Source organism: Perognathus longimembris, chromosome 13 (genome assembly GCF_023159225.1).
Source record: "Perognathus longimembris pacificus isolate PPM17 chromosome 13, ASM2315922v1, whole genome shotgun sequence".
Taxonomy (NCBI): Eukaryota; Metazoa; Chordata; class Mammalia; order Rodentia; family Heteromyidae; genus Perognathus; species Perognathus longimembris.
In genome coordinates this window covers 51,696,691-51,712,005 of record NC_063173.1, presented here as the reverse complement: position 1 = coordinate 51,712,005, position 15,315 = coordinate 51,696,691, and the positions used below count along the sequence as shown (strand labels likewise).

General features: G+C 36.6%; 2 protein-coding genes across 2 annotated transcripts; one reads left to right on the top strand and one right to left on the bottom strand.

The window, feature by feature from the left end:
- Window positions 1-120: 120 nt before the first annotated feature.
- Window positions 121-1,038, bottom strand: LOC125361998 (olfactory receptor 1013-like). The gene has a single exon (XM_048360648.1). It carries the CDS (start codon window positions 1,036-1,038, stop codon window positions 121-123), a length of 918 nt encoding a protein of 305 aa, XP_048216605.1.
- A 12,789-nt stretch (window positions 1,039-13,827) lies between these two features.
- On the top strand, window positions 13,828-14,763 carry LOC125361182 (olfactory receptor 2G3-like). The gene has a single exon (XM_048359409.1). It carries the CDS (start codon window positions 13,828-13,830, stop codon window positions 14,761-14,763), a length of 936 nt encoding a protein of 311 aa, XP_048215366.1.
- Window positions 14,764-15,315: the final 552 nt, after the last annotated feature.

Sequence of the window (15,315 nt, the reverse complement as noted above, 5' to 3'; positions counted from 1 at the left end):
ATGTATGAAAGAGCAAACATTTAAACTTACATTATATTTTGATAAAGCCCAATAATATGTCTGCTTTAAATAAGGGTAAACTGAAAAATTGCCCACTCTTTCCCTGAAAAGGAGATCCACTTATTTGAAGAGCTTATTCAAAGCCTCTTTCACATCCTTATTCCTCAGGCTGTAGATCATGGGATTCAACATGGGGAACACCACAGTGTAAAATGTGGAAACGATTTTGTCCGTATCCAAGGAATAGCTAGACTGAGGGCGCAGGTAGATGTAGAGAATGGAGCCATAGTACAAGGTGACAGAGATGAGGTGGGAGGAGCAGGTGGAGAAGGCCTTGAGGCGGCCCTGCGTGGAGCGGATCCTCAAGATGGTGGCGATGATGAACAGGTAGGAGGCCAGGATGAACACAATGGGGGTCATGACATTGGAGGTCAGGAGGAAATACATCAGAGCCTGGTAGCCCTCCATCCCACCACAAGCCAGCTTTACCAGGGGAATCAAGTCACAGAAAAAATCGTCAATGACGTTGTCACTGCAGAAATCAAAGGTGAAGGTTTTCTTGGTGATGACGGAAGAGTTAATGAAGCCACCCAGATAGGAGGCTGCTACCAAGAATGCACACAGTTTAATGGACACGGCCTGGGCATAAAGCAGTGGCTTTGAGATGGCCATATAGCGGTCATAAGCCATGGCAGCCAGCAGGTAACACTCACTGTAGTCCAGTCCAGCAGAGAAGAAGAACTGAGCCACACAGCCTGCAAAGGAGATGCTCTTGTCTTCAGAGATGCAGGTGACCAGGATCTTTGGGGTGTAGACCGTGGACAGCCAGAGATCCAGAAAAGACAGATTCCCAATGAAGAAATACATGGGTGTGTGGAGCCTGGAGTCATTGCAGATCAGGAAGATGAGGGTGCAATTTCCTACCACAGTCAGTGTGTACATGCCAAGGAAGAGCCCAAACAGTACCTTTTGCATCACAGGGTCTCTTGTGAATCCCAAAAGGATAAATTCTGTTACTGTGTGATTCCTCTTCTCCATTGATGTAGGGACTCTCATTTTAAAGGACATAAGATGAAAACTCAGACTCAATTATTGTACTGAAAAGAAAACAAAGATACTAACTATATAATAATAAACCCTAGTAATATTAAGTCTGTAGGATGTAAGACTCTCCTCAATGGTTTAGAAAGAATTTTCATTTTGTAAGCAGAAGTGGATTAATGAATATGATTTCGGTCTGTATAGCCATTTCCACAGACCATTCTCCAATCAACGCAATACAGCCTACTGTCCTGACATTATTCTTATCCTTTATGATGTTATCACTCCATTCACTCATTCCCAATTCTCTAGTATTACAGACACCTCAGAAACCTAAACTGCTCCTTTTTCAGCAAAATGTGCCTCTCCATCTTTTTAGGGTGGCTGTGCAAAGAGATTTTGCTTGCTCTTCTAAACCTCTCGGATAAAATCACATGGTAGTTTAATGTGCACTTTAAGTTTTTTTAATCAATTTATAATGAGGAAATATTTCCATTTTATATGTCACAAAACAGAGTATTTCAGAATCCAAGAGAAGTCAATTCTTTGAGCAAACATTTGGATTCCATCTGAATGTCCATATCTTATCATTCCAACATGATTTGCTACTCATTATGTAATACCAGAATTTGAAATATATAAAAATAACCCTTGATAATCTCATACAATTTTCTCTGAACCAAGCACTGTGCTTAGCCTTTCAGATGTAACATTTCATTTAATCCTCTCCACAGGTTCATCCTGTAGTTGAAATATGAGTGGCAATAAGCACACAGATAAGCAAACCGAGTTTCAAGAAGCAATAAGCACAGAGATAACCAAACCTAGTTTCAAGAAGTAGTTTTTAAAAAATGACACTATTCAGCAGTATCTGCACACTTGATATTTAACCAGGAAGCCAGCTGCTTTTATTTTGAGATCAGTTTGCTGCTTCGAAGTGGACTCCAAAGGCCCCTCATACTTAAAATTGGATGTCTTAAAACCAATGGGATAAACAATGAGAGAATCAGATGTCATGAGTGAGTATAACACATACCTGGGTCAGTAAGAGCTTCTAAGCACTGCCTACAGCCTTTTATGGCTGGTCTTGTGTTCCTTTCACTTGAAGCCAAGCCTGACTAGGAGTCCAGGAACACTCCAATGTCCCCACCCAAGACAGGAGCACTTAACATTCAACTGTTGCCCTTACACACAATGGAGACCACACTGTGGTGCCAGGTGACTTATTCCTGTGCCAACTCCCCTGTGTATTAGATTCCTCAAGCACCTCTGAGCTTCATAGTTTTGAAAGTTTTGAAAAGCCAATTAACCGAGACAACACTTTTGACATTCATTTACTTGTAACTTGTGAGAGGAGAAAATGATGTAAAGATGATGAGGGCAATGAATATGTGTTGTGAGTCTACTCTTCAAAAAAATCTGTAAGACGGGACAATTTTAAATAATAAAAATTTCAGAGACTAAATATTAAAACAACCTTATTACAGTATATTCTACAACTCACATTATAACCAAGAAAATATATAGAGAGCAACTAATTGTTGTACATAAATTAAATTTTGAGATGGCTTTTGCATTCAAAATGATTTGGGTTTTAAATTCATTATTATTTGGTATTCCCTGTAGTAACGACATATCAAGTGAAGAGGATTCATTCGCCCATGACTGTGCTGCTTGTAAAGGCAGACTTTCCCTTTTCTGAGTTTCCATATGGAGAGATTTTGCAAAAGACATTTCTATTGTCACTTCTCAGCTCACTGTTTGATTTTGAAGCCAGCAGGAAGCTGAATTATGAACTACTGTGACAGTTTTGGCCACTGTAACCATTTTAATCAGTGGAACATCCTAGTTAAAATTAAGCGGCCAACTTTCTCCATTATGAATCAGAATAAATGATGAACTGACCATGCATTTTGTCTATACGATCATTTTCTAAGTTCCTGCCATTTTGATAAGTATTTTAAAAGTGTCTTTTCAGTGAATCCAAATGAATACCTTTAAATAAGAACAGTTATTATTTCTAATTTATGTATCAGTTGTCCAAAGATATATGCATATTTTAGCTCACAGAGGTGAAAGCTATAGAAACATGATATAAAATCAGTTCCTCATTGTTCGGCATCTGTCCTTCACCTGCATATATGCCTGAGGATAAGACTTAAGATGAAATCAAGATTCATGCTTTTAAGAAGGGTGTGGTTTCTTGGGAGAAGCCAAGAAAACTACAAACTATTGGTTGATTGCCATTGATTTTGTTTAAATGATCACACTCGTGGTCTAAGGCAGAACAGCACAAAGACCATGCTGACAGCCATGTGACTAGTGTAGTCTATATAGTAAAAATTTTGATACTGGACTAGTAAACCTGCATCTATCCTTGATGTAAAAATAGTCACCATGTGGAACAAATACATTTATTAGGGAGCAGAATCAGGACATGACTTGAACAGAGGTTGGAAGTGTTAAGAAGTTGGCATATCTTCCCAGACGGCAGATTGCATTTGTGAGAACCCTGGGCATGAGTGTGCATACAATCACACAGGAAGATCAATGCCATAATTGCAGCATTGCGAGCATTTGCATTAATTATGTTATTAAAAAATTCATGCTTTAGTATTATTTGACACCCTTGGGGATCTGCTAATCCTAAAGTTTGTCTCTCCATGGACTAGCACATTCTTAGATGTAAACCTCAATATTCTTGTCAACAGAGAAGATCTTTAATTTTTAAATCACCTGTCACTCTGCTTGGTCTAACTTTCACACTATGCCATTGTTTTCTTCTGAACAGAGACCAAGCACACAGCCAACAGTATTTGGAAAGCATTCAAACTATTTCATCAAAACTGCTCCTATTTATGTAATCTTCTCAGTTCAATCCTTTACACAAAAGCTTCCTATCCCTATCAGAGGTATTTTTCCAAACCTGATGTTTACCTATGTGCTATTATATGGCATATCCTTCTCTGGGGATCTGTAGCTAACGAAGTCTTTAAAAAAAACAACAAACAACCAACCTTTTTTTTTTTTTGCCCATCACCAACATATACCTTATTATACAATGAACGCCATATACATTTAAATCAGGAATAAGTTTTATTGTTGAGCAATATTGAAAGCTTTCATACTTCCAGCAGTCTGCTAAATTATGAGTGAGGTGAGGAAGACATTTTATTCTTCCTGAGGCAGAGCATCAAAGGCAGCCTCTAGTATAAATTCATAAGCACTACCTCCATGTACTGGAAGGTCATCTGCCTTTTTAAACCTCACAGCTCTCAAAAGAACCCTGGACTTTAGATCCTGGGGGCATTAACATGCTTATTGAACTCACTATTCCATATGTTTTATCAAGTCACCCAATTGGGACTTAAAACGAAAAAGGATGCACTGTTTAGAAGATTTCTAATGCTGATATATAATATGGATATGTTATGGTCATATATGTACATATACATACTTATATAATATATCGTATGTATTTTTTTCATAAGAAAAAGTTTCAGTCTTCTATCTGTGGATACAATTCTTTCAACAACACTTGTTGAAGAGGATACTATGTCTTTTGTGCTTTCTTTTTTTTTTTTAAAGCATATATCATGTAAAAGAAAAGGATTTCCTGTTTACAACGTCCTTGTTCCCACTCTCTTTTATTACATTTTGACTCTCCTCCATTTCTCTTCCCATTCTATACCTTAAGGTCTCCTTTTATTTCCATCTTTTTTGTCCTATTTTTCATGTGTTCCACCTATGGAAAAAATAACACATGATGACTATCACTGTGAGAATGGCTTAATTCCCATTACATTTCCATTACTATGGTGATATCCAGTTCCATTCATCACTCCTTGGCTTGTCTCAGAAAACTCAAGCATGGCCATATTCTACGTTGTTCTTTATCCATTCATCTAATCATTAGCATCTAACCATTAAGCAATGATCAATTTTGCCACAATATTGTGGGTGTGCCAGTATCTGTATAGTGAACTGACTGACTTTGATTCTCATAGTTACCTACCCAAGAGAGTTTCATGACTGGATCCTTCAGAAATTCCATTTATCTATTCTTGCTCAAAGCCTGAGCTATTAGACATCTTTTTAGAAGTTCATTGCCTATGCCTATAAAGATGGATTATTATCACTAAATCATCCTTTAGTGTATTTAAATTTTCTTGTTTGGCAGTAGGATCAATGATGATTTTGAATTTCTTTTTCTGTAGACAGTGAGAGATATCTAGTTTCTGTCTTCTACTTAGGGATTTCAGTTTACCCACGCAAGCCTTTAAAGACATTGCATTTTCCCAATATATGTGTATTTTGAGTATTGTTGTCAAAATAGCTCTTTTTGCTTATTACTGGATATTATATTCTTTTCTCTTTGGCTATGTCATGCTTTCGTTCAAATGCCATGCTGCTTTTGAAACTATAGCTCTGTGTTAAGAGTTTGAAGTGAGATATTGTTATACCTAGAGCGTTATTTGCTTTCGGTTTTCTTTTTTTGCTAAAGATTTTCTTTGCTACTTACAGTCTTTTATGTTTGCATATGTATTTTAGGATGCCTTCCCTATTTTTGTGAGGAATGTTTGAAATTTTGACAGATATTTCATTGAATTTGAAAATAGCTTTTATTTGTCATCTGCGTTTTTGTTGTAAAGGTGATGTACAGAGGGGTTACAGTTACATAAGTAAGGTAATGAGTACATTTCTGGTCCAACAGTGTTGCTCCCTCCCTCCTTTTTATCCACTTTCCTTCCTCCTCATCTCCCCTCCCACCCAAGTTGTAAGGTTCATTTCCAACATAGTGTCTTATGAGTATTGCTGTTGCATTGGTTCTTCCTTCGTACTTTGTCTCACCATTTTGTGATTCCTCTTCTCTTCCACAAATCAGATAAATGTATATACAAGAGACAAAAGACGGAGTGCCAAAATTAAAAACAGTAGCAACAGGGACAAACCAAAGGGGAAAAATGGAAGAAATAACTTCATATATTACAGGCTGAAGTTATGTTTGGGATATTTTTTGCAATGAGGTTTGGATATGTTTGACTCATGGGTTCAAGCCATTCTCCTGCCTCAGTCTACTTAGTAGCTAAGACTCTAACTGCTCACCATAGTGCAGGTTAACTTTCTGATGGGTACTTTTAAACTTCTAGTATGTGAAGTGCATGGCCGCTGTCTAGTCTAGGCTTCCCTTGACTTCCAGGGATGTCTTTGAAGAAGTCACCATGCAGCACTCCTGTGGAGCCCTTCTGGCTTACCACTACAAACAACTTTCCCACATCCTTCCTGCTTGCCCTGACCAATAGATCTCTTCTATTTCTGGGGGTCCCCACTAGTTTTAGGGGACTCTAAGTCATTGCTGGTGGCGGCTAAACTAAACCCTCCTCAGTGAAGACAACAAAGCTCTGAGGACTTTAGCCTTTAGTGAGTGGCCAACAGGATTAAAAATGGAACTACACAGCAGCCCTTCATGGTAAGGAGTACCAGTGCAGCTGGATAAACGTAACAGAAAAACCTGGAAGCCTCAAAAAAACTTTGGAAACCAGATTAGAAAGTCTATAAAATATCAGAATACAACCAAATTTATGCATGTGAAATGAAATGATCTAGCATTTCATGGACTAGAAAACTAAAGACTAGAGTCATGTACAATGTAACACAAGTTACAAGTCAAAGACAAAGTCATGGTCCTTGTTGACCAATTCAAGACTCCAATTCCTTAAATGTTATTACCTAATGATTTTAGACTCCATTGTTCTTCTCCCCTTTCTTTTATTTCTGTTTTTTTTTTTTTTTTTGGCATACAACTGAACTCAGAGCTTCCTGCTTGAAAGCATTCTACCAATCAAGTTCTGAATGCCAGTATTAGTTTTTCTCTTCTTTTGTTTTCTTTCTGTTTTTGTTTTTTTGTCTCTAGTGGGATTTGAATTCAATGTCTGGTGCTTGCAAGTCAGGTCCTCTACTATGAAGCCAAGGTCTCTAGCTTCTAGATCAATTGTTCTACACAAGTAGTTGTCCAATTAGAAAGACATAAGGCCCAGGCATTTTCTTTTCTTTTTTTTTTTTTTCTTTTGCCAATCCTGGGACTTGAACTGAAGGCCTGTCCTGGCTTCTTTTTGCTCAAGGCTAGCACTCTACCTTTTGAGCCACAGCGCCACTTCCGGCATTTTCTGTTTATATGGTGCCCAGGGCTTCATGCATGCTAGACAAGCACTCTATCACTAAGCCACATTCACAGCCCCCAGGCATTAGTTTTTCTGAGGAGCCCTACAGGATTCCCATGTCAAGTTTGAGACTCAATGCTTTAAGAGAAAAAAACATTTTTTAGTTCCATTCGCTATGTATTTTATTTTTAAAGTCTTTCATAAAGGCAAAATCAAATCTGATATAAAGAGATATTTAAATTACTTATTTTCATCATGTAATTATAACAAGGATTTTTCTTTTTTTGGCAATGTCCCTATTAGTATCAATAGTAACGTTGCCTATACTTTCATCATCTTGGTACTGTATGTATGCATATGCCCCTGTGTGAATTTACATAGAAAATGCCATTTGAGGTGTAAAATCTGTTTATGAGCAAAAGAACTTGTGCCGTTTGTATAGCTGGGCCGGGATTACTCCCCTACCCTTACCCTGCAGATGATGTAATTTCATTCTTCCAGATGAATGAATAAATTAATTTTACATACATATTTATATCTATGTATCATATACATTTTTGTAATCCATTGAAGGGATCTGGTCTGTTTCCATAGCTTGGTGCTTCATTGAATATGACAGTGCAGGTAGAAAGAATACATATTCTAGACTTGCTGTGCCAAGAGCTGAAAGTATACCAGTGTCATAGTTCACTCTAAATACTTGTGGACAATGCTTATGGTCACTGTGGCCTATATTTGAAATACTGCAGGTTTGATTATGTGTTTCCTCATTTTCATATGTGTGAAGCAGCATAGAAGAAAAGCATATAAATTATGGTGAAAATACTCAAAACTTTTAGGAAAGGTGGCAGAAATCAATAAACACATAAACCAAGAATTCCTCTGAACAAATGATTAAATTATAATTACTGGTTTGGGACACTGTCCCTCAGGAATTAAAATTTCATCCTAAGGCTCTGATATGAAAAAAATAAAACTCAGATGACTAAAAAAGATGTCATGGTATAAGTATTCACCTTATCTTCAATATATGAAGGGACAAATTGGATAATAGAAATATCTCATGTGTAGTTTTCATGGCAAGCAATTTATATCTGTGGAACTGAGTTTATTTGTATTTGGTATCCTTTGTTTTACCTTTTATTTGATTTGGTCTACATGTGCATGCGGAGAGGACAGGTATGAAATAGCTAATTTCCATGCACTGTGTATAAATTTCAGGTATGTCTTATCTACATACTTATTTTTTCATCAAAATCAATCATTATTATCAGCAGCATTGATTAAACTGGATGTAATGGATTACTCAGATTTATGGTCAAAGTAAGACTATTAATTACTCTGACTTTGAGAGGTATGTATACCCTCTCTTATTGTCCAAGTATTCATGGTTATATGTGAAATTGTATATGTTCCTGTGAAGGTGAAATTACTTTCTGAAAAATACATTGAAGTAGAGTACCATGGAGTTAGCAATTTATATCAGGTTTTTGGTGGTTTTTTCCCCTCATTTGGGTAACACTTTATTGGAGGAAAATGTAGTTTGTTTCTCCCCTTGAACATCAGAGGCTGTTATTGTTAAATATCTTATCATGATGTTTAGCTGATTTCTAGTTTAGTTCTCTTAGGCATGGCCTTCCAGGATCCCTGAATCTCTTATTCTCCTCTTCTTCCTACACACTATCAAAAGCAAATGCCAACTTTTTTATTCCAGATCATCTGTGAAAGTAATTCATGCTGAGTGGTAAATTGTCATGTACAGTGTAACTTTTTAAGCACTGTGATGTTTTACTGTTAACAAGATATAATTTATATCTTGTGGTATAAGTCAAGATATAAATATAGAAAGTTATAAATTTTACCAAGTGGTCATTTCTTTTCAAGCATGCTTTATATAAATCAGTGATAGACTGATTTTACATAAATCAGTGATAGACTGAGTATTGGACTGTACAGTAAACTTAAATAATATTCTTAATTGCAATAATATTGTTTAATGAAACTGTTATTTTTCTGGTATTTTGATGCTTAATAGTTTCAAATTTTATTTTAACAGCAGGTTTTATTTTTAATAAAAATAAATGGCATAAGTGACATAACTGTGGGGCAATAGGTTTAATCAAGGTTAGCACTGTCTAAATAAATGCCTTTAAAATGTCAGGAATTGCTACATAAAATGAGCTTATCTAGCAGTTCTTCCACTGTTAGAGCACAAATAACTTCATAGCAAATTGAATAAAGAGAAGTTTATTTAATACTGTTAACTATTGTTTATAAAGTACTTCTTATGTGTCAGATAATATGCTAAAATTATAAGCTAAATGTATCTTCAGATATAGTCTCCAAGAAAATACATGAACTAAACACTAATCCAGCTTGCATTTAACATAGGACAAACATAATCTTAGAGAGTTTACAAATTTGCTCAAGTGTTCTAGTACGAAAATGATAAAGTCAGTTCATACTCCTGCTTTTCTTGTCGAGAATTTACAATTTTAGCCTCTGGGCTAAAGTGCTTTGCAACATTATCCTCAGAAAATAAATCATTGCTAGCTCCCCCTCCCCCATATTACAGCTATTCAGCAAGTCAACTGTCAAACATAAATGATAAGCCATGTAATTATATATTTGTTAAAATAATACATTCAGGTAAAGTGGATTAGATCAAAAAGTTTAAAAAGTTATGATTTCTTGAAGCTTTGAAAGAACATCTGATTTTTCTATTTTAATATAAGCACTTAGGCTTCTTCCTATGATACTCAGAATGGAAAAATCAGTCAATTATGCATGTGGTAGCTAGCATGTGCATAATACCAATGAACCTTATTAAAAGATTAAAGTAGTAATGCATTATGCTTTCTTAGCATGAAGCCACATGAATTACTTTTTTTTTCTTTTTAAACAAAGTCAGATGACTTTTGAGCATTAGCAGTCTTGTTAAAAAAAAGACTACGAGAGTAAGTTAATTTGCATATTTATATACTTTACTCTAAAATAAGGGATACCATGAGAATAAATTTACTTATGTTAACTCAAGACAAATGTAGGAAATAGGAAGGGTTCATTTTAGTTTTAATAGCCTTTCATAGTGATTCTTTTATGCTATGGGTTGGAAAACATAATCAAGGATGACACAATTCCAAATAGAGCCTAGAGTATGTACAAAGGGTGGAAAGTGAGTAGAGAAGACTGATTACTTTTTTATTGGTGAATGAAATGAAGGTGTATTTTAAGAGAATGTTTATGTAAAAGAACCATATGAAATTACATAAAATTTATTTTAAAGAATTTATATAAAAGAATTATGTCCCAGGCAGATACATTGGAACAATGTGTTTAGCAACAGTAGTCTTTGCCTTGCTGAGATCAATGGAGAGTATACATTAAACCAGTAATTGATTCTGCACAGGTGCAAAACATCTAGCTCTATTAAACTCCATGATTAATTTTGTTTCCCATATTGAAGGTGTTGAATTTGTTTCTTAAAGTGTCATGACAAACTCTCCCTTATGAAAGAGATGAAACTCTGTGTGTTCTCATGGGGACATAATAGACTTGTCTCCTGAACAGCTTTAAAGTTGAACATTGATCTAGATAGCATTTGGTGGTTTCTTCAATAAAGTCATTAAAGATGCCCTTTGGAACAGCTTGGATTTAGAGGGATTGAGGGGCCATTTTATTCCTTGATGTTTGAAAATGCCATCTTTCAAAGTTGACCTAAAACTTTTAGATTTGCCCAATTTTCCCTAAAAATACCTGCCTGTACCATCAGGACCAATATTTTGATGAGTTCTTTCTTATTACCATATCTATAAGGTGATACAAATATAGATATACTACTATGTACACCTGCGTGGTAAGTACTTGCACAACAATGCAGCAATCACTCAAGCTCAAATTATTTAGTATATTAAGGAAAATTGATTTGTCATTATTTTGAGGGAATTGCCAATCATTTCTGTGACTTAACAGGAATTGTCAAAGAAACATGGACTCTATGGTTTCCCACATAGGGAATAATCAGCATAGGTTTAGGCTAGTCACAGCAGAGGATCGCAAGAGCCCAATAGCTATGCCCTTATGAATGCATAAGATGATGCTAAGTGAAATGAGCTCCATGTTATGGAAACAAGAGTTATATCACTGTTGTAATTACTTTCAACATGCCATGTGAAACCATAGCTTCTTTTGTTAATGATCCTCTTGTATCCCCTTCCTGTGGTTGTTCCCGCACTACCACTATATCTCATCTGAGTACCCTGGATACTGTATATACTGGTATTAGAACTAGGGAAGTGAAAGGGAATATCAAAATTGAGAGACAAAGGATAAAAGACAAACAACTCCAAAAGCAATACTTATAAAACCATTTGGTGTAAACCAGCTGAACAACTCTTTGGGGGGAGATGGAAAGGGGGAAGGAGGGGGGGATGAAGGAGGAGGTAACAAATAGTACAAGAAAAGTACCCACGGTCTTACTTATGAAACTGTAATCCCTCTTTGCATCACTTTGACAATAAATAAGTAATTATTTAAAACAAAAGAATTTTCTAATCAAGACTAGTTGGTGTCAAGACTATATAATGGTGATAGATATCATTGATTGCCTGCTTAGGATCTATGCCTACTTCTGTGGTAGTTACTTTGAATGCACTATCTCATTCAGTGCATATGTTTAATTGACTCTGAGGTAGAGGCTACTTATTTTATTTTCTAGAATTGTCTTTGAGTAGTTATATAGGGTCAATCATTCCTTAGCAATCATTCCTGCATCCTCTCCTGCCCATTCCCATAGCCTGTTTGCTTTGGGTGAAGACACAATGATGACTTAAGTTCTTTCTCTTTCTTTTAGGTCCACCCTTCTTTTATCTGTGGACTTCACATGTTTGATTACTTAGTTCACCTCTTTTTGTAATTATTTGATCTGAAACTCTAATTAAATAAAACAATTAAAAAGCTTTCTGAATTTAATAAATTCAAGTGATATCTAACATGATGTGATCTTTGCCTGACCTGCAAAAACTTGTTTCTTGAGGGTCAATTTGAACAAGGTGTCTCATATCCTTCATTGTAACTTTCTACAAACTAAACTGCAAGCTTTATAAAATTGTCAAGAATTTTTTCATGTTTATTTGTATATAACCAGTGTCTGACATATGCTAAAATATAAAAAAATCACTTAGAAGAAAAGGAGGAGTAGCTAAGAAAAAGAAAAAAAAAAAGAATGACCGAATGAATGGATGAATGACTGACAGCTACTTAAAATATTGGGACAGTGTTTACCTCTAGGTTTCTTCTTCACTGCATACTTTCTAGGTTATACAGCTCTTCTCAGTGTTGGAAAGAAGTTAACCAAACCTTCTAACATTAGGAGTGGCTAAACGTATATAGGTATAGGAGGAGACAATGGAATGTATTATAAATAGACCTAGTATGTGTGTATTATCAGTAAATAGATCTAGTAACGTGTACCTAATATGCTTTTTCTTAATGTTACATTTTTAAAAATAATCATCACTGGAGAAGTGAATTTCAGATAAATATAGGATCACTGTGTATGATTAGCACCACTGATAACTGAAAATATTTCTTCACTATTTAGACAGACCCTGTGTAATATTCTTTTTTTTTTTTTTTTTTTTTTTTTGCCAGTCCTGGGGCTTGGACTCAGGGCCTGAGCACTGTCCCTGGCTTCTTCTTGCTCAAGGCTAGCACTCTGCTACTTGAGCCACAGCGCCACTTCTGGCCATTTTCTGTATATGTGGTGCTGGGGAATCGAACCCAGGGCCTCATGTATACAAGGCAAGCACTCTTGCCACTAGGCCATATCCCCAGCCCCCTGTGCAATATTCTTTGTATACACTCTTTCATTTAATTCTTTAAACCCTCAGCAAATTGGTTCTGAGCTCTTCTCATTTTATCTCTTCTTTATTTCCTTTTTTTGTGTGGTACTAGGGATTGAGCTCAGTGCCTTGTACTTAATAGGTAAGTGCTTTATATTTTGAGCCAAGATCTAGTCCTTTTCTCATGTTACAAATAATGGAAACATTCCAAACATTATGGGAGTGGGGACACTGAATGAATCGTAAGTGTGACTCCGGCCTACTTTTTTGGTGTTGAGTCTGTGTTCTGTGTTTCTAAGCCATGGGAGTGCATCAGCGTGATAAAGAAACAGGGGGGCTGGTGTCCCAGCTTTCCTGATCATTTATAGTAGAGCAGTACACGAAACAATGGCCTTCTTATTGTTCCTTGAGTGATATATGTTAGGTGCAAAACAACAACAAAAATGATCTGCTATTTCTTAAGTACTTCTGGTTCAATCAAGACATTGGAGAATGATCAGAGTTTGGAATAGTTAGAAGCAGACAAAACAAAGTTCTCTCTCTTTCTTTTTTAGAAAGGCCAAGAAAATCTACTGTATTCTACTGATAGTTATGTTTGATGATCTCATCCCATTAGAATATGCCCTCCAAAAGAAAATACTTCCCATTTACACGAAAGGTCAGCTAAAGGAGACAATCTCAGCATTTGGTTTTCCAACCTACTACTTTTATACATCTTGAGTTTCCTCAACAGAAACATACAGGGCATTTAATGTTTTTGTCTTCAGGTCATGTGTGGAAACATGGACAAAATAAAAACAAATTTCACGGTGACTGAATTTATATTCCTGGGGCTTTCCTCTGACCCAAAGACACGGATGATTCTTTTTGTCATATTCTTATTCTTCTATGTGTTATCAGTGGTCGGGAATATCATCATCATCACTATTATCCAGTTAGAGCCTCGTCTCCAAACACCTATGTACTTCTTCCTCACAAATTTGTCCTTTCTGGATGTTTGCTACACATCTACCAATGTCCCCCAGATGCTGTCCAATATGGTGGGGAAAAAGCAGACCATCCCGTTCTCCAGCTGTGCCACCCAGATGTACTTCTCGCTTTCCTTTGGGATGATTGAATGTGTGCTCCTGGGTGTCATGGCATATGACAGATATGTAGCCATTTGCCATCCTCTTCATTACACTGTCATTATGGACCAAAACACCTGCATCCAGCTGGCAGCCATTTCTTGGTCCAGCAGCTTCCTGAGTTCCATGGTGATCAATGTCCTCACCCTGAGTTTGCCTTACTGTGGGCCCAATGTCCTGAATCACTTTTTCTGTGAGGTGCCTTCTGTCCTGAGGCTGGCTTGCACGGACACCTCCCTCACAGAGCTGGTTGTTTTTATCTTCAGTATCATCATTGTCTTTATCCCTTTCCTTCTCATTGTCATTTCCTATGTTCGGATCCTTCAGTCTGTTCTCAGGATGCAGTCAGCCTCTGGGAGGTACAAGGCACTATCTACCTGTGCCTCCCATTTGACGGTAGTGGCCTTGTTCTATGGGACCGCCATCTTCATGTACATGAGACCCCAGTCGAAGTCTTCTAGGGCAGGGGGCAAGGTCATCGCGGTGTTCTACACGGTGGTCACACCCATGCTCAATCCCTTAATCTACAGCCTGAGGAACCAGGACGTGAAAGGAGCTTTGAAGAGAGTTCTTGCAAAACAGAGGACATAGAAACTACCACTGGGACATAAAGCTCAATGGCTCTTACCCTCTGGTATAAAGAGAGTAAAGAAATCTTGCAGCGAAAATGGTGCTGTGGCTCCAAGTGGTAGAACAGTAACCTTGAGTGGAAAAAAATGCTCAGGGACAGGACACAGGCCCTGAGTTCAAACCCCACAACAGAGAGGAACAAAAAAGAAAGCTTTGACAGACAGCATCAGTTCTGCCCTTCATGAAAGACACAAAATCAACAGAAAAAAAAGTTTCCTCCAGAATATAACAAGTCTGAATGTGTCTAAATAATTGTTATAGCTGGATGAATACTACTTGGTTTCTCACCATAAAAAATTGTTTCTGTAAAATCTTTAAAATTGATTATTTATGATATAAGTAAAATGTTATGGTACTTCTTTCTTAACTCGATCTAGGAATATATGCCATTTTAATGCAGAGGAATCTCAACATAAAATGCCAGTATAAAACTTCAGAGTAAACCATTTTGCATTTAACATATGGGGTTAGTTTTGTACTTTCCAAGGAAACAGTATTTGGTATGTTCATTTC